The sequence below is a fragment of the Amphiprion ocellaris genome, chromosome 13, assembly GCF_022539595.1.
Source record: "Amphiprion ocellaris isolate individual 3 ecotype Okinawa chromosome 13, ASM2253959v1, whole genome shotgun sequence".
In the NCBI taxonomy this organism is placed as follows: domain Eukaryota; kingdom Metazoa; phylum Chordata; class Actinopteri; family Pomacentridae; genus Amphiprion; species Amphiprion ocellaris.
In genome coordinates this window covers 14,425,182-14,445,087 of record NC_072778.1, presented here as the reverse complement: position 1 = coordinate 14,445,087, position 19,906 = coordinate 14,425,182, and the positions used below count along the sequence as shown (strand labels likewise).

At 40.4% G+C, this 19,906-nt stretch overlaps 1 protein-coding gene across 18 annotated transcripts in view; it reads left to right on the top strand.

Moving 5' to 3' along the window:
- Positions 1-19,905, top strand: part of map7d3 (MAP7 domain containing 3) — a 31,477-nt gene extending 11,572 nt beyond the window's left edge. For 2 of the 18 annotated variants that reach the window (XM_035946647.2, XM_023266849.3), the window contains exons 4-20: positions 1,231-1,394; positions 1,672-1,783; positions 2,370-2,453; positions 3,930-4,037; positions 4,812-4,913; positions 5,319-5,417; positions 7,227-7,352; positions 9,304-9,443; positions 11,598-11,728; positions 11,853-12,073; positions 13,604-13,727; positions 14,382-14,667; positions 15,004-15,057; positions 15,158-15,224; positions 15,436-15,601; positions 16,567-16,859; positions 16,945-19,905. In XM_035946647.2, coding sequence (XP_035802540.2) covers positions 1,251-1,394; positions 1,672-1,783; positions 2,370-2,453; positions 3,930-4,037; positions 4,812-4,913; positions 5,319-5,417; positions 7,227-7,352; positions 9,304-9,443; positions 11,598-11,728; positions 11,853-12,073; positions 13,604-13,727; positions 14,382-14,667; positions 15,004-15,057; positions 15,158-15,224; positions 15,436-15,601; positions 16,567-16,859; positions 16,945-16,952 — 2,265 coding nt within the window. In that variant the 5' untranslated portion in view covers positions 1,231-1,250 and the 3' untranslated portion in view covers positions 16,953-19,905. The remainder of the gene's footprint in view (positions 1-1,230; positions 1,395-1,671; positions 1,784-2,369; positions 2,454-3,929; positions 4,038-4,811; positions 4,914-5,318; positions 5,418-7,226; positions 7,353-9,303; positions 9,444-11,597; positions 11,729-11,852; positions 12,074-13,603; positions 13,728-14,381; positions 14,668-15,003; positions 15,058-15,157; positions 15,225-15,435; positions 15,602-16,566; positions 16,860-16,944) is intronic. The other 16 variants (XM_023266851.3, XM_023266852.3, XM_023266855.3 and 13 more) reach the window with 16 other exon arrangements.
- The last annotated feature ends 1 nt before the right edge of the window (position 19,906 follows it).

Here is a 19,906-nt window from a genome sequence, read left to right as displayed (position 1 = left end):
TCCCAGTTCTTGTGGAAAAAATATTGGAGCCAAAGCAGGGCTACAGTGAATTGTCAATGATCAAATTAATTTGTACCTGTTGTTTAAGTAAAAATACTAAACATTTGGTAGTTCCAGCTTCTTTTAAGATGTTTTCATTTGTCAGTAAATTGAAAATATTTTGATTTTCAGGCTAAAACAAGAACAGATGAAGATGTTACCTTTAGGGCTGGACCCGAATATCCGAATATTCGGTCCCGACGGTGGTATCCGGATATTAATTTTGAGATTTTAGCTCACCGCCTGTGACCTTAGGGACCGTAATGAATATTCCGTCCGTCCGTCGGACGCTACGGAGCAGACCGAATATTCAGATATTCATCATTAATAGGGCCCGAATATCCGGAGCCCAGAAACTGCTATTCGGGCCAGCCCTAGTTGCCTTAGGATGTATAAATTATAAAGAACATTTTCGCAGTTTTGTGACATTATGTATTCCAAGCAATTAATCAGCTAATCAAGAAAATAAATGATAAACACTTTGAACCCCAATCAGATTCTGGATGCTTTTTGCTCCTGTTACAATTTTCTTCACTGTAGGTCCCTTTTAGGTGGCCCTATATACTATAGATGTTTTTTTTAGTTACATTTTTATTTTGTTCCCGTACTTGTATCTGGCTCCTACTTGCTATATGCACAACGCAGCCCACTTCAGTGAAAAAGTCCCTACATTTTTATGTCACGTGACTGTTAATTGCAGCTGAGTCGGGTAATGACTTCCTGTTTGCACAGAGGAGCACTGAATTTATTTTTTTTTTTGCACAGTCTGGTTACTGCAAATTGTTATTTTTGGCAAATATTTAAATGACACATGTAGGTAAAGAGAATTTCATTAAACATTTCCATTTTAGGCTTAGATTTGTTTTTTATTTCATGACAAAACACACAGTCATGCATGATTAGTTAAAAAAAAAAAAGAAGCAAAAGTTTAAATTCCAATGATTTTTCTTGTTATAGTTTCTTAGAATGATAAATGGTATAATTCTGGTGATATAAAAATAACTTTCAGACCCACTGGCAGGTTTTGAGGTTCAGAGGGTTACTCAGTGAAGAATATAATGAGTCCTTACTTTACTTTGTACGCTCTTAATGAAGTGATTAATCCACACAAATAAGATAACATACTAATAAGTGACTGTTTTCCTGCATGCACTCTCTGTCCATGTGTGCACATACTGTACATGTGGTCAGCTTTGCGAGAGTCTCAGATCATGGAGCGGGAGCGCAAGGCCAAGCTGCAAGTGGAGCGTCAGATGGAGGAACGTCAGAAAAAAGTTGAGGAACAGCGAAGGAAGGAGGAGCAGAAGCGACTGGCCGTGGAGGAGAAGAGGAAGCAGAAACAGGAAGAAGAAAAGGTAGCTGCAACACGGGTGGTGGCAGAGTCTTCTGAACAGTTTTTACTCAGCTGATGCTTGTGAATAAATTAATTAAATTAACATAGAAACACAGGTGTACATTTCACTGTTTCACACATATTTTTGAAAAGGGTATAACAGCACAATTGTCCACACACTGTTATGACAACTATCCTCTGCACAGCTCTTACCCCGTCTGTTTCTGTTTAAAAGGCAAATGTTGCTCTGCTGTAAATGACTTGCATTTTTCTGTTCCTCTGTCTTTGTTATAATGCAGGAGCACTACGAGGCAGTGATGAGGCGGACATTGGAGCGTAGTCAGCGGGTGGAGCAGAGACAGAAAAGATGGTCTTGGGGAGGCCTGTCCCCAGACTCAGAGGGACGAACAGGTAGACTCTTTATTAACCATAGTTCATCCTTGCCTTTCTGCGTTTTCTGTTTAATTTGACTTTCACCGTCCCTTTGCCACATCACATTGAAGAGCCAGTAAGGATACACAGAGAGGTCCTCACCTCTTTAGAACAAGTCATGAAAGTGGTCCACAATGTGATCTTGTGTCACCACAGTTGGAATGAAACCCAGCCACAATGTGCATGAAAGCATTTTGAACTTTTTTTTTTTTTTTGCCAACACCTGATCATAATGCCAGATAAGATGTTTTGAGGTGTCGGTAATCAGTTATGATAGTCAAATCACAACACTCTTACCTGTAAACAGGCTCTTAAACTGGTACAAAATACACTCACCAAGAAATGCGTATTCTAAATATATTTGTTTTTCAGAAATACATTGTCAGTTTACTGCATGTCATCACAAAATCTAGCTAGCCAGTGTATTTAGTACTTTAGGCAGTGAGTGTCAGGCAAAAGCTGATGGCTGTCAGCCAGCTTTCACCCTCATCTCTCTTTCCTTGTACGAAAGATTTCCTCATCTTGTGTTTTGTTGCTCCTCTCTGAGAGCTGTGTTTTCCCACAGGAGATTCTGATGCCAGTGCCTCATCTCCAGTAACTATAGTTATCTCCTCTGCCTCGCCAGAAAAGCCACCGAGGAATCGACAAGGTTTTGTTTGTTGAACATTTGCTCACAAATGTAGCAACACAGCATGAACTGGCACTGGCAGTCTAGATACCTGGGTTACCTACTATCCCCTCCACCAACACTTCCCATCCCATCATTCCCACCTGCATTCTAACTGGCAGTTTTTCACTAACAATTTTGTATGAGGCTTTTGTTCTGAAAGTGCTTTGGGGTTGGTTATTGGCTATAAGTGAAGCTATAGGTTTTCACTCACTTGCACTGAGAAGTAGGGCTGGGCGAAATAATAAAATAAATCGATGTTAGAACTTCCAATTCGACCCAGTTTTACTCATATTGATATGCGTAATAAATTAATTCTTTTACACAGGCAGTCAGCATATCCATAATGCTCTGCAGGTGTTTTTTTTGTCTATAACTCCAATAAAGAATGAAAGCTTACTTTATTAACAAGCAGTTAATAGTTAGGGTGTGCTAGCAATTTTTGTTAATGCAACACATGCACCGACATCCTGTGAGGACAGTCAAAATCTCCCTAATGTTTGATAAAGGAACAACAAAAGGTACAGACGAGGAAGAACTGTTACAGATGAAAACGAGCTATGTTAGTCCTGAGGCCACACTGTGGCTTCATTAAACACAAAATAAAGCCATATTCAATGCAAGAAAAAGTTAACTGTGATGAGAAACACCATCAATTTGTTTCAGCATCTTGACACAACCTTGTCACAGAATATTCTGAGTGCATGTCCCAGAAAATGTAACAACTTATAGACACAGCAGCCCATGACACAGTGTTTGCTGACACTAGTCTATATACATTTAGTTTTAGTTATGTAATTATTAATTTCCTGAAATAACAAAAGATGTTAAAGAAGAAAAATATTCTTACTGGTCACTGTAAAGCAATACAGTGCTTATAATTACAATTGTCCACATCAAGGAATATTTTAAGCCCAAGTGTATTGACAAAATGTAAAAGTTTAAACTGATGTAAATATGACAATTAATTGGGACAGCGATTGTAGGTGATATTGCCCAGCCCTACTGTCATACACTTCGTGGCCACAAATTGCATGAAAGCCCATTGGAACGGTATTAAACAAAGGATCAATGTATCTGGCATGGACAATGTAACATTGTTGATCCTCTTCTCTTTGGAGTGGTTAAACATAAGCATCTGTTGTTTACTAACCACAGTGCCTATGTTATGGTATATATTGTCATGGAAACATGTACACTTCATTACATTGCATTAAAAGTACATTACATCAGTGGGTTAACGAGAAATTCGTATCACTTAAAACAGTATAGTTTCTCTGCACTCTATTTTCGGTGTATTTATAAAGCACTTCATAAAGAACCTACTAACGTTTGCCTGAGGGATTACAGTCTTGCAGAACCCTGTACTCCTTTGTATGCACCCAAATTCCCTCCCCCTTTGGCTATCGTTCAATGTAAACCCCGCCTCCCTTGTCTGTCTTTCCTCCTCCCTCTTAGTGGACAAGCGCTCCACATCCATCATGAACCTGAAACAGCCATCTGAGGCTGGCATCAGCAAACGCCTATCCTCCTCCTCTGCCACTCTCATCAAGTCACCTGACAAAAGTAAGTCTCCGCTCTTCCCTCCCTCCCCTCCATGCCTTGTTTGTTCCTTCTCTCCTTACTCCCCCACCCACCCTACAATCCAGTGCTGCATCTTAAGCAACATCATATATTCCAGACAGCCGTTTTATCAGCTATGTGAATGATTTTTTGTGATTATTCATACATGAGTTTTTCCAGGTGACTACCTCTAGATGATCTGGAACAAAACCACGTTTTCTATGAACCCTAGGACTAAAGTGAACTCTGACCCCTGCTCTTTTTCATATCCAGGGTTTAACACACAGGCTCACTGGTGCACAGAGAGAGATTGGTAAAAATGCTTAAGCATCTGTCTCTGGTCCAGAAACCTCTGTAATTGGTTGCATATGTTCACTATAGGTCTCTTCGAAGCACAGAATTAATTCTTCATAATTTTACAAGGGTCCCAAGCACCACATGGTGATGCTTTCATCTTACTTCATAGTGATCTAGAAGGCAATCACTCTTCTCTCACAGTATTCTTGAGCCTGTTAAGTTTTACAAGGAAAGCATAAAAACTGTGAACAGAAAAATCAAAGAAACGGTATTGATTTCTGCAGAAAATAATCAGTAGTCAGGTGAATAATATCTCTTCATAGCTTCTGTGGGCTGCCAGTGCCATATTCCATCTTTGACACAAATTTTTCTCTGTGCTTTTCAATTTGTTATATTCCAAAAATTCTGAGAGACTTTTGTACCATATACAAGATAGTGTTATGTAATTTCACCACTGGGTGTTTCATCATTGTCTCTCAGGTGTTAAGCCAAGGAGTTCATCTTGTAACCGGTTGCCTAGCAATGGCAATGCTGCTCAGTCCAGTAAGGAAGACGGCAAAAAGCTTCAGGTGGAACAGACAGGTGCCAAAGATTCCCTCTCCATCCTACTCTCGTAACAAAGATGACATATAATACACAATTTGTCAAACCTCTACATTATAAATTTAACCCTTTGACTGCTATGTCAGCCACATAACAAGCTAGCATGCTGCTTGTTATTTGGTCAGAATGCTGTTAAGATCTACACTAAAATAGGAAACCGTTTAAGAGAAATTAGGTCAGGGAAGGTCCGATGTGGCAGTTGAAAGTCTTGTCTGTGTATTTAGCCATTATCTCTTACACTGGGAAATCAGCTGCTGTCAGCCCTAATCTGATGACTCTCATAAAGCCAAATGAAGCGCACATGACTTGTGAACTTTCTCTGGGGTTTCCTCATTGACTCCCTCCAGTGCCTGCTTGGCTATAACTCCACTTTCATGTCTGTAGGCCGTTCTATGAAGAAGAGAAGTACCTCCCTCACGCGAGTAAGTGTGGGCAGACCACAGACCCCTGCCAGACCTGATAAGGGGACAACGGATGATCAAGGTGGCTAGCATGAACAATCAGCATGCACTGCTCAGGCCTTCATCTCTGAATAACAAGCATGTGGCGCTGATGTTAATGGCTTTTCATTCTAAATCCACGTCTTTTAAGTCTTTAACAGTAATATCTGCTGCTAGGCGCTTTGGGGGTTAAAAGTCTCATTTATCGCAATTCAGCCTCATGGAGCTCAAGGGTTTTTTAACTGATGGGTTCTTTTTTTTACTGCATATGCTGTCTTTCTAACTATGTTTTCCTTCACTCCAAAAGTCTCTCTCACTGACTGCTCGATTACCCCCTAGGCAGATGCTAATTTTGCCACAGTTCGTCTGTGATTTACGGGGTGCACTGCTTGTTTCATCACTTTTTCAACCTGTTTGCTGTCTCAGTCTACCAGATCCTGTACTGAGCCATGTTTCTCACTGCGCACAACTGATTTTTTTTAACCATTAATTGTTTTCTTTTTAAGTGTCAACACAGAAATGATTTTGTTGTGTGGCTTGTTTGTACTAACACAGTGTATTGTTGTGTTGTCACAAAGTGTTTATTGTCTTTCTCCCTCCAAGAGGACGTCAGAGCTGGATTTAAGTTGCTTGTGCTTCAGTGTGGTGTGTGTCAGTGCCATCCCATCATAGCAGCACCAGAGCACAGAAATGACCAAAGCAAGTCACTGCAGTCTGTATTTCCATTAACCACCGATGCTTTTGTTTGTCTTTTAGGCGTATCTGCCTCTTTGTCCTGGTGAAATTGTAAAGATGTCCATGTTCTGTACACATGTTTGTTCACTGTGGTTAACTTGAGCATAAGTACTACACAATTGCCCACATTCATACTGAAGTTTAACCTTATCACAGACTAATAACAGAGATATTTACCTGGGTTTACAACAGCAAACCATGCTGCCATGCTCCCTGGGCTGGCACTCAACAGATAACAAAAATCAAGTCTGTCAACAACAGATGTCCTCTCAGCGAGGGGTTACAAAAGGAAGTGAGAATCTGCAGTCTCCTTTTAAAGAGCTAGCATTTAGGGACATGTGGCATCATCAACCAGTCAACCACTCCTTTGTAGCTTAGGTAGCAAGAACAGCCTAAATGGGGAATTTTCAATTCTTCCATTTCATGGAACCAAGGGCTCTTAGCTTCTGCTGTGAATTCAAGGTCCGCCATAAGTGCTTTTGTAACATGCTGACTTGCTCAGTACTGGCTAATGTATTACTAGAAGGGCTGTAGTCAGCCTTCTTACTTGGATGGTTTCAATGTGGCACTTTTTAAAATCTCAACCATTTAAAACATTGCACAGCCGAAGCTAAAGAACTCTTGCATGGTCACAGTCACTCACCCTATTACTTACACTTTGATCTGTTTCACTTCACATCTTCCTCCCCAGTAGTATTCCTCTGCTGTCTTTGAAGTTCATTAATGGTTTGTTTTTCCCATCAGCACACCTTCCTCTGCCTCAAGGAACCATTGATTTGACCTTATTGTCTACTTTGACTTATGTTTTAACTGATATTCAGTTAACAATCGGTCTTTGATCTGTCTCAGTACTTTTCCATGGTGTCCTTTACTTACTGTCTTTTATTGACTATCCTTGTTTCACTGAGTATCACTGAAAGTTAAAAGGATAAAGACAGTTAACAAAGAACCCATGTAAGATTATGGAGACATAAACTTTGATTCTATATGTTAATTTTTCCCTGTTAAATCACATGGTGACCCTTCTTTTCCCTTCATTCCCCATTCTTATCATCTCTTTCCCTCTTGGCCTTTTTGTTCTTTTCTGCTGTTTTTCGGTGATTTTTCGGCCGTGTAGCTCGCAGGGCACCGGCCAGTACTGTGGATGAAGGGGTCCTTAATCGCCTGCTCACCCCCACCCAGGCCTCACTAGCTAGGAGCAAGAGTGCCGCCGCCCTGTCCGCTGAAGGAACAGATGCTCCAGGTAACCTCCTCTTGGGAGACCCTGACCGGAAGGATGGCTAAGCCCACATCCTGGTCATCCATGTTGAACTGCCATTTTGTCAGTAGAAAGTCCACCCAGTCACTCCCAGTATCGCTTCTCATCCCAGTACCCTGCCGCAGACTCATGCTTTTGAAAAGTGAATGGTGGCCCCGTGGTGGTGGAATTACCGAAGTCTGTCTGCAGCTCTTTGTGTAAAAGCCACTATTGTAGTGATCAGCTGTTTACGTATGTACAGTAATAACTGGCAGCAAAGTACGCTCATGTGAGAGAATATAGTCACTCAGTAAATATTGACACACACACAGGTCCAGCTCACATGCGCTCTCAGATCTGACACAATTAGCTGTTGTGTGCTGAGCTGAGCCGTGCAGGGCGGACATGGCCAGTAGCATTTCCCTGCATCTGAGGAGCCTCAGGGTCCATGCTGGGAGATTTACTCTAAGCTGCTTACCTATTGGTTCTTGTTACGTCAGAATGAGACTGTTGTGCTATTCCATGTGTTGTGGTAGTGAGACCACAGTGCAGGGGACTTCATACACACTTAAAGTCACACAAATCTTTTTTCTCACCACCATTATGTAATAAAATATGCTGTAAAGCCATCTAGGTGGAGTTTTATGTCCCACTGAATGACTTGTATGTCTTAGATTTTATGTGAACGGGTTCTTTATGTGTAGCACTGTGATGGGGATGATCTACAGTACATAGAACAGCAGTTTAGGATATACATAGGCCTAGCCTGGAGACAACCTGTAATGTGTCACACGCACAGATGAATACTGTTTTTTTTTCTTGTTGACTGTATGTTTTTAAGGACAGAAAGTACCATACTGTAAAACACTGACTCACTTCAAAGCTGCAACTGCACTCCTGCTGTTGGTTTTAGGTTGTGGTGTTTATTGACTGGCCATTACAAACCCATTAGTGGCTATAGATCTTCTGCTAAGTATAGTCCCGGTTGAAACATGACTCATCCACATTAGCAGCAGCAGTGGTAGCTCCTAACAGTGCACATTTCATAGTCACCAGTGCTGCTTAGTATGCAGACAAAATGAAATACAGAACACATTTGTGACTAGGCTGTGGCAGGGAGAGTTCTTCAGGTCTTGGGATTATGATAGCTAATCCCTCAATCTGACACAGCAAGCCAGTGGAGAACACCATTTCCTCTTACGTAGACTGGATGCTAAAGAAAGTGCTTTTCATCCATTGCAGGTTTAGAATTCTTCTGAAGTAAAATCAGTCTTTTAGGTTGTTGCTGCTTTTTAGAGGGTTGAAATCGAGCTGCCCTGAAACCACAGCAAATGCTACCTTTTCTGTCTGATCTGGAACAGTCACAGTGAGATTGCGGAAATTATTTGAACTGCATATTACACTCATTTTGTAGTTACCGTACAGTTACACTATCAACATTCACTGTGTGTTTAGTGTACTAATAAATCTGTGTGATGTGTGTGCAGTGTCGGTGTTTGTTTTACTGTGTTGGTGGTAGGTTTTATCTAGTTTTTGCTCTGCTGTGGTGCTTGGTGTTCCGATTTGTTCATGTTGTGTCCAGAAGCTTTGGCACCTGTGGAGTGTTTGGGTTTTTTGTGAGACCGTTGCTCTCTGCTCATCATGTCTCCAGTAATTTCCAACCCATTCGAAGCTTCAGAAATCAAGCTATTGCCTGCATAAAGTGCTCTATCTAACAAATTGCTTTTTTTTGTGCTCTTCTCCCCTCACAAAAACACTCTCCTACATTTCTATCAACCATCAACTGCCCTCCCTCCTTCTCTTTTTCGCCTCTTTAACTGTGCCTCTGTCTTTCCCCCAATTCTCTTTATTATTCTTTCCTTTTGCTCTTTGCTGCTTTGCTGCCCAACATGGTCGCTTATCACTCCTCCCATTGGTTGTGCTCCCCTGGTCCCGCGATGACTGTGTCCTTTACCAGAGTGTCACCTGTGTCCTCGCTCAGCCTCAGCCAGTCCCCTGCACCCACCGCGTGGACCCGTGCGCAGCCGCAGCATTGACCGACAGAAGAGCGGCATGACCACATCTGTGTCGGCTGATGGAGCCCTCGACCCTTCGCTGGTGAGGATACTTTTTGACGTTAATGTTACTAACACCACTGGCCTACAAAGAGAATTCTTTGAACCAGACATTTACCCAGTGAAATGGGTAATGTTTAAAAAACTCTGTCCCAGGTGAAGAGTTTTATTTATTCATTTACAATACAAGGAGAAATTTGAATTAGTTTACAGTGAGTGAGTCAAGCAGTTAACATATACTGATGGAGTAACCTGGATGCAGGGATTTATATGACATCTCTGATCTTATCTGTATTCAAACTACAGAATAACAATTGATACATGCAGTTTATTACATGTGTAGAACCATGAGAATTTCTTGAGTAGCAGAAACTATTGTGTTTTTGGAAAAATACTTAAATGTTTATTTTCTGATAGCTTTTTGAAAGGACCAGAAAAACACTAAATATATACTTTGGATAAGACTATACAGTACAAATTACTATTTGAGAAGCCACCTTTTGCTTTGAATTGCCAGCAGTTGTAGGATTTTGGAAATACGAATAGACTTTTTATTTGATGACACATAAATATTTTTTGGTGGTACTGGAAGAGAGGGATTATTATTCCAGAAGCTGCCTAGAAACCAGGAGAGACTTAAAGGCGCACTGGTGTTTCAGGAGTGACAGCAGGTGCTTTCCTACACTGAAATGACATCAATGAGTCTGATTTATATGCATGCATCCGCCTACATTTGCCTGTCAAAGTATTTCTGCTGGATGCTAATCATAGGGAAATGTTGTTCCTCCAGCTGTTCTTTGGCCAGTGCTGGTCACTCATAATTTAATCTTGTTCATAAAAATGGTAGAATTTTATCATACTGTGACTCATCTTAATCTATCTCAGTGTTCTCACTTGGTGGCCTGTAGTGCCTGGCACTCTCTCATAACCTGCCTCTCCTCCTCTTCTGTGGTCGTGAAGGGCTTCATTGTCGTAGCATTAGCATTAGACAAAGGGATCCACAGTGGCCTGATTATGGACAGATCAGGCCATGCAGAGTAGACCCCTCCCAGACCCTGGGGCCTAATGTAAAAAGCCTTTGACTTTTCTCACCATTTCATTGTCTCTTCTTCTCCACATGTACACCCTGGTGTGACGATAATTGAAATTCACAGCCTCATGCTTGGCACTCAACCTTTTGCTTGACATTTGGGTTAAATTCTGCCTGCCTGTATTATATGTTAGCTTAAACTAATGAGATGTTTTCTTTTTAAACAAATGATCAGAATCAGTTTCAGAAGACAGTACGAATTATTTAAAGATACATTTTCTATTTTTTGCACAAGAATCCATGTCCAAGTTTTGGAAGCTTGTGAAGGGATACTGTGAGGAGTGTATGTTCACAATGTAAAGGTTTATAGCTGCTTATGTGTCTTTGCAATCAGTTCTCTTCTTTATACAGCCATGCTGTGTCTACATACTGTTCTTGCTTCAGTGGTACATGAAAAGGAAATTAATTTCTACCAGGTTATAAAACTGGAGCTTGCCTGTTTATCGTCTCCCATAGTCTTTCCTGCTCTCTCAAAGAGGATGATAACTAAAGGCGAAGGAGTTTCTTATAAGAGCAATTTCATCGTGGATACAGAAAAAAGCATTGTAGCAAATTTTGGTTATTTTGTATTCAGTAAAAATGCCTTGGGGTGTACAGCACTGCATATTTGTGTCTGTCTGAGAGTCACATGTATGTGCTGTGCCCTCTGTCATCATGTTTACAGTAATAAACACAGCCCATGGGCATTAAGAATAGAGTAATTAACACCTGAGCATTGTGTCACTATCATGTGGCAGTGAGACTATATGAGGCAGAGGCAGATTTAAAGAGTTTAACTTAAGAACATAAGGACTTCCATGGTAAATTTTAATATTTGCTAGTTTACATAATTTTCTTGCTTCATGTTAAAGAGTGACAAGTCAAAAAGTTTGGAAACCACTGACAGACCAAGAGGTTGTAATATTCTCTGTTTTTTGCTGTCAGTCCAATCTAATTTCATGATTTGTAACTGCTTTGTTTATAATGTAATGATATTTCCATTTCCATTATTATGTTGTGCTAGGCAGAAGAATTTGTGGGAATTAGCCTTGTGTTCTTGAAACAATCCTAGTTCACAGAATTTCATGATGGCCTGCTCCAATTCTGTCTTTTTGTGTGAAACTACAGAAGGACAAGCATTCATCTTCCCCTGGGGGGCAACGTCCTGCCTCTCCATCCGCTACCCTGGGACGCAACCGCTCACCATCCCCAGCCCCAAATTCAGGTCCAAAGAGGACACCTTCCCCAGCAGCATCCAAGTAGGACTCCTACACAGTTTTAGTCATTATCTCAATTTAAGTTGTTGGACTGGTTGGTTGCAACCTTTCATTTTAATTTGATTATGAATCAAAAATGAACACAACACACGTTTTCTTCTGATAGGCAAAGTCCTAAGATGCGCCCACCTTCCCCAGGCGCAATGAAACAACGTCCCCCATCTCCCCAGCCTACATCAAGCAAGCCCTCACCCATCCAGAAGCCATCACTCACTCCAACAGGGCCCCCAACCTTGCGAAAGAGGGACTCTAAATCCAAGGATCTATGTCCTGTTCAGGTTGTGGCTCCACAGTCCTCTGATGCCAGCAAGACCAAAGACAAAGATGGTAAGTAGTTAACATTAATAAAAATACAGCCCAAAGTAAAATGCATCATATATTTTGATTCAGCACCCATTGACAGTGAACAATCATGCCAGTATTTGCAGACACTGTCATTCTGGCAACCAGGATGTTTGCCTGAATGCAGGCACTGATGCATCCAAACAGAAATTCAGTTTTAGCGATTGAAGTGACCCAGCAGAACAAAAGAACAAACAAATCTTTTTCATCTTGACTAAAACAGGACTTATGCTTTCTGCATTGTAGGACCAAACCTACTTAAATACCCACAAAAAATTAAAGTCAGTTCTTTGTTCTCTGGTATTTTGCTGAAGCATGTCCTAGTCCAGGGAATTACCCATAAATAATTGGGTATTCCTTAATCTTTTGCAAGTAAGAGATTGTTTCCACACAAAGGCTTCTTGCTAGCTGTTCTCCATGTAGTCCAGACTCCTGTTCCAGTTGCACAAAGTTAGAGAATGAAAACAGAAGTGGAAAAAGGGAAATAAATTGACAAGAGTTCTTGGATCCAAAAAGAAATTACATAGGGAAGGTTTGAGATTAATAAATTATTAAAATCAAAATTAATGAATTGGTAAATTTGCCTGTGATTCTGGTATAATGCAACAGTCAGTTTGATTTGAGGATAATAGAGTGTTATTATTTGTCTTAATAGATAGAACATAAGCAGAATTGGGTTTGTGTGCATGTTGCAAACTGACGTGGCAGCAGCTTGGGCTGCAATAAATCTCACTAGAGCAGGAGACCTATTAAGTCCCAGCTGGAGTCACATCCTGTTGAAATCTGGATTTGCTGCTTCTGCCACCTCCTGGAGAGAATCATGCTCTGCAAGGTAATAGCTTTAGTAACAGTTTAAGACTACATGGATCTAGGCAAAGACTGTTTTTCATTGTGCTTTAGGAAGGTGTAAAAACAAAATTGCTGAACATGGCACAGTTTAGATCTGTTTAGATAGACAGACTTGTTTTGGAGTGTACAAAAAGGTTAAATACTCCTCAATAGATGCACAGTTAAAAATAACAATGTGTCCATTTAATACTTGTGCTCAGAGATTTGCAACATTGCAATAACATAACCTAAAATACTCAGAATTATTGAAACTTTAAAATGAGTAAACATAAAATTCTAAATATCATGTAAATGGAATTGCAAAATCTCTGATGATAGACATTTATTTCACCTTAATGTAGCATTATCATATTCCCTAACCCCTGTGTACTGTACAGTATGTGAATTCCCATAGAGAGTTTTCTCAAAGAACGCAGAGGTGATCATGTGAAAGTTACACAACACTGTATCAGACCAGATTCTTGTCTTTTCTGCTTCTGTCTTACTCTGCCATGGCTGGCCTCCTCCAGCAATCAAGAGCTCTCCTCCCCGAGTCATCTGTCAACCTCGAGTGTCCTATGAAGGCCCAGATGCTGTGCCATCAGGTCAGCACTACAAGGAGAAATGGCTGTCATGGTGACAGAAAGTGCTAAAATTATCTTCTATGTTTGTCTTGCCACCTCTCAGACTCGAAGTCTGGCACCAACTCGGCCGCTGAGGCAGCAAAGATCCTGGCGGAAAACCGCAGACTGATGCGGGAGCAGAAGGAGAAAGAGGAGCAGCTTAGGATACAGAGGGAGGAAGAGGAGAGGTAAAGTTGTTGGAACTGTTGAGTGAATCTCTAATTGTTTTGCCGTCAGATATGATAACAGTAAAGCACCATTGGCAACGCTGTTTAATTTGCTGCTTTTAAGTCGACCCTAATCGCACCTACACTACAGTTCAAAAGTTTGGAGTCACCCAGGCAATGTCATGTTTTCCATGAAAACTGATACTTTTATTCATGTGCTAACATAACTGCACAAGGGTTTTCTGATCAACACAATTAGCTAACACAGTGTAGCATTAGAACACAGGAGTGATGGTTGCTGGAAATGTTCCTCTGTACTCCTATGTAGATATTCGATTAAAAATCATCTATTTCCAGCTAGAATAATCATTTACCACATTAACAATGTCTAGACATAATTTCTCATTAATTTAGTGTTATCTTCGTTGAAAAAAATGCTTTTCTTTCAAATATAAGGACATTTCTAAGTGACCTCAAACTTTTGAACAGTAGTGTATATATGAACAACAGACAAAGCTCACTATTTTGGACCCCATAAAACTTCACTGGTTGTGATTTTTGTTTTAGCTTATGAGATATTCAAGCTGAAAATATTTACACCATTCACTGTTGAAATGGCCTGTACTTACTTCAGTATGTTTTAAGCCAAGAGCTGCTGTTTCTTGATTTAATCAGGCTGAGGAAAGAAGAAGAGAAGCGTTTAGCAGAGGAGGCTCGAGTGAAACGCCTTGAGGAGGAAAAGAAGCTTGCAGAGGAGAGAAAAATTAAAGAAGAAGAAGAAGCTCGACTAGCAGAGGAGGAACGGGTGAAACTAGCAGAAGAGGAAGCACTAAAACAGGCCGAGCTCCAGAAGGAACGAGAGGAAGCTGAAGCAAAGGCCCTAGAGGAGGCAGAGAGAGTCCGCCAGGAGAGAGATCGCATTATGCAGCAGAACCAACAAGAACGAATGGAAAGGAAGAAGGTAGCATGGATAAAGGAGCAAACCTTCCCTTTATTTTGGTCTTGTTTTATCTGCTATTTCCAGATTAAATAGTGTCTGTAAAGAATCTGAGGTTGTTTTTAACAAGTCGGTTACAATCAGCTACAGAAAACTCAACTGGGATTTTCATCATCTATGTTCACTGTTTATTTATTTGTCTTTTAACCTTTATTTAGCCAGAATTTTCTTTTGAGATCAGTGTCTTCTTCACAAGGATCCTGACTATAGTGGGATCACAGTTATTTTAAATCAATGTCTAATGTAAACCCAAATCAAAGAAATCGGTTATTAAAATGTTGTCTTCACTTTTTATTTCAGAGAATTGAAGAAATAATGAAGAGAACTAGAAAAGGGGACCAAAATGACTTAAAGGTGAGTTCACATCCGTTCAGCACATATGTCTCCAAGTGTACGTGGAGAAACTCTTCTTCGCTACGTGTTGGTTAATATCTTGATCATGTCTCCTGTGTAGAGAGATGATGATAAATCCTCACAGGAGAATGAAGATGGAGTGGATGAGATAAACTGTGAAACCAAAAGTAAGTTTTTCTTAGCTTTTACTTTGAAAACACCCTTGAGATATCAGAGTGCAGTTACATTTTTATGACACATGCATGCATACCTGTGCATTTTTGAGTTTGTTTTTTGTCACTGGAAGTGGGGGTTTGTCGTTCTCACTTTGCTTACATATGCTTCACATAAATGGCTTGTTTGTGTAAATTTCACAAAATCTTTCCATGGTTGCTGTAGCCCACACGGATGATCTTGCCATGGAAGCTGAGAAAGATGAGTATGATCTGTCCTGTGGTGAGCCTGCTCCACGAGAAGAGCCCCTGGGCAGTGTGAACGGAAAGTCAGAAACAGACGATAAGGAGAATAACAACGGCACAAGCACAGAAGAGACTCAGGCAGGAAGGTATGACTATGGAGAAGATAATGAAGCTCACACAGGAACTTCTTGGTGGTGCTTTGACCGTATTATAAGGAATAAAGATTATATGGGGGTGAAATTTTCTGGGTTTAATAAAGAATGTGACGCCTCCATAACTCCTGTAGATCAGAGGAGATTTTGTTTTGAGCCATGTCAAAACAGCCACCGCTACTGGTTTGCATGTAAAATCCCACATACCAGCTGTGGCATGTTATTGCTGAAGAAAAGCACCAGTGGTTTCACATAGCATGTTTTATTTGTGTAAAATGCTAACTCTACTATGCAATTTATTTCAGTTTTATTTTTATAACAGTAACAGTATCAATCATCTCAGGAAACTTTACATATTAAGCTCAACATACAGTATTATATCATAGCAAAAAACCCAACAAATCCTAATGGCTCCCTTTTAGTAAATGTTTTGGAGACAAGAAGAAAAAAAAACTTCATTTTAATGGGAGAGACCTCTGGATAGGTGAAGGTCCTGCCTTCCATTCTGCTGTTGGAAACTGTATGAACCACAAGGAAGCTTGCAGTCTGAAAGCAAAGTACTCCATTGGAATAATATGGAACCAAGGTGTTAATGATAAGATGGAGTTTAGTCATTACTTGTCCTAATACCCAAAAGTAGATTTCAAAAAATGGAACTACATGTTTATGACCGTTTTTAAGGCTATTAGTAATTTGGAGTGGTTGCTGTTGGAGCTGAGTTCTGCAGAGAATTAACACATTATCGGGTTGGATCTTTGTGTTGGAGTGGTTGGTTGAAATATACAGAGGAACATCTATCGTATCCCTTATTGGACTAGACTTCTTTCTGTAATCATGCACATGTTTCTCCAGCTCTCACTCTGTAACAAAGTTGGCTTGTGCTGTGAGAAATTTGTCTTTTCACTTCCCCAATCACATTTATAACCTTCCCACACTGACTCTCTCTTCCCTTTCTCTAGTCCGGTCCCAAAGAACCGCCTTGTTGAGGGCTCTGAGTTCCTGAATGAGCAGGAATCCACCAAGGTGGGGCTGGTCTCAGGCATCAATGGTAAGTCCAACCAGTGGAGCTTTGAGGAACTCATCGACCTCAACGTCCACTCCAAGACCCGACCCCTCATCGAGACAGATGACTGTAACCAGGTCTTGATCAACTGTGATGAGAGCTCAGATGGGACCAGGGTAGCCTTCGAAGACAAGGGAGCCCCCATCAACACTCTGCATTCCTCTAATCAACCCATAGAAGCCTTGTCAGGTGAGGAGTCAGTTACACTTACTCAGATACTGACAATGTGTGCCTTCACGATAAACTGTAACTCTTATTTCTTGTGTTTCCGTAGAGATTTGATGCTGCAGCCATCATTGAGAAGCCTCTTACTGTTGCACTCCTAAAGTTGATGTCCAGCTGAGCTGCTTAAAAAAAAGTTCCTCTATCAGTTCCAAACAGCTTCCTCCTCCATCTCCTCCTCCTATTCCAGAGGAAGGAGCACAAGGTGAAGTGGAAAGACACCCTAAGTGCTACATTTGCACCCTACATGATGAGGAAACAAATATATTAAATTATATATTTAAAAATATGTTATGCTTCAGGGAAATTTCATATCTTCCTTCAGCATGCTTGTTTCAGGTCTCTTTCCTCTTCCTCTTGTGTTTAGTTCTTCTCTAAAAAGTTTTTCAATGTTGTGTCCAATTTTGATGATGTTTTTTAAGAGTTTCGTCTTCGTCAGGGGTGCGTTGTTGTAATTTATTAATTTTGGCTTCTTTGTTATTGTAATTATTGTTATCATATGTTTAGTCTTTTTTTTTTCTCTTGTATGAGAATATTCCAGGACACATGCACCATTAGGCTGTGTGAATTATATCGTGATTTAATGGAAGAAACATTCTGTTGTGTCGGGGTTTGGGTCGGGATAACATCCTAGGATTGCATGTGATTCATCTAAATTTACTTGACCGGCTGCTTTTTGCAGCATCCAGCAATATGGCCTTACCATTTTTTCCCAAATATGGATTTTTAAGTGCGAATATACTAAAAATGTTTGTGCTGCAGCTCATACACACACAGTTTAGCAATCTCCCATCAAGTGAGTGGCTTCCTGCTTCACTTCACTTCACTTCACTTCACTTCATAGACCTTTGTCCCTTTCAGTCCCTTTTTTTCATGATGGTGTCCCAAAATTTCTCACCTTGTGTTGCGTTTTCTTCTTGGGCCACTAGAGGGCTTCAGTAGCGCAACTGTTACATTACAGGTGAAAAGTGTTGAGATTCATGACAAAACTGTTCTCTGGAGTTTCAGCAGTGTGTTGGGGTATTTGGGGCACGTGGTCAATTTAGGTTTTTGTTGTTTTTTTACATATGTACATAGAATTTATGTTTACTAACACAATTGTGATTTACATGACAGCTGAGTTGAATCCGGTTTTAGTGTCCACTGCATCTGTACCACACAACAGTTTGAATAACCTGAACCTGGAACATATTGACTCAGACTACAGGCAAAATCCATTGGTTTCATTTATAGCTTCTTAAGACAGTGTGTTACTGAACTGAACTTGAATGTCTAACTTTTCTGTCATAAATTCACCTTTGCTGAAACCAGAAAATCAAATTTTCAGAGACCTGATTTTAGCTTTACAGGAGCTACAATTCCCACTTTGTCGACCATTCTTCTGCCAGTGTGGCTTTGTCACTGATTCCGCTTCTTCTTTTAAAATCCCCATCACACTAGCTGCTACATCAGACAAAACTCATTTCAACTATTTTTTTATAGTATAAAATTTGGCTCATTGTTTATATATGAAAATACATTTCTACATATATTTAAGTGTTATTGTATTGTGTATATAATCAGTATTAGGCAAATGAAGCCATGTGTAGGACGGGGTGGCACAGGATGTGGATAATTGAAGTCTCTGTGTCTGTGACTATTAGTGAAGTTTCAGTTTGACTGGTGCCCGGAGTCGTCAGGTTGGGTTCGGGCTGCCTGGAAAATTTACAAAATTTACATTGAACACTCATACGAGCTCTGTAAAACAAGGGGCCAAGTCGGGACCTCCTACATGTTTCCTGAGATATGGTGTGTGCAGCTTTGTTTGTGTGTTAATTAAGCTTTCAGCCTGATATCCGTGAGCCCTAAATCCTAATATCTCCTCACGAAGACCAAACAAGTTGACGTTTGGATGACGAAAGTGTAGTTTATGTTTGACACATGATGTGAGTTGCGGCTGCCAGTGCTTCTAATGTCATCAAAATGCGTTTAATATTATGTCGAAGGATGTGGGGATGTTGTTGAATAGCTATGGTAGGCATATCAGCTCAGGTTTCAACCTTTCTTCTGTAGTATGAGGAGGGCACGTCTACCAAACACAGCATGACATTGCTCAGACTTGTTTTCGATGTTGTTTTCTGTCTGTTCCTGATATCTCATGAACTGTATTGAAATCTTGAAATTCCCTTTGCTTGAATAGTCCAAGCACGAGGTTTGGGGACCTTGATTCTTGCCTTGTTCTCTGCTGGCTAACTAAAATCTCTCTGTATATAAAGACTCTGGGCTTTCAGATCCTAGCTTTGATTAATAAGCTCAAAGAATGTAACAGACTCCATAAACCGTCCTGCATTATTTACCATGTCTCTCAGAGCTGCTTGCTTTTAGCTTTCATACATTATTCATCTAGGAAACATGAGACTCTTTGCACTGTCACAAATTGCTTGCAATGTTTAAGGAATGGCTACTGAGGAGTAGCTTTACTCTGCATACCATTGACAGAGCTGTGTGTGATATTTCTGGAAGAAAACAGTAATTGGTGTGTGGATCTGTGATTTGTTCTCACTCAGATGTTTTAGGAGTCTCATTCATAACCCATAACTTGCCTAAACTCAAACTTCCTCCCAAATCTCTCCTACTCCACTTTCCACTCATGAGTAGCACCTGTTTGGGTGGGGGGGCATTGTAGTTGCTGCTTGAACAGATATTGTACCTATTCCAGGTCCTGCTGCATCTTTGAGGGCTTAAGTACAGAGCTGACGGCTCTTAGTCCTCAGCGTTGTCTATAATGATAGGGTAGAACGGTGCCTTAGATTGAGATTTAGTATTTTTATTGTATCACAGTCAACTAAGACAGCTTGTCCTTACCTCGGCCTCGACAATCAGTCTACCCAGCCAGGGCAACTTTGTGAATATGAATATTTCTCTGGAAGATTTACTAACAACGCCCTGTCCACAAGTAAAATTTGTACTGTAAATATATCTAAAGTGTACTGAGATGATACAGACTGTTAAAACAATAAAGTCTTGCAAAATAT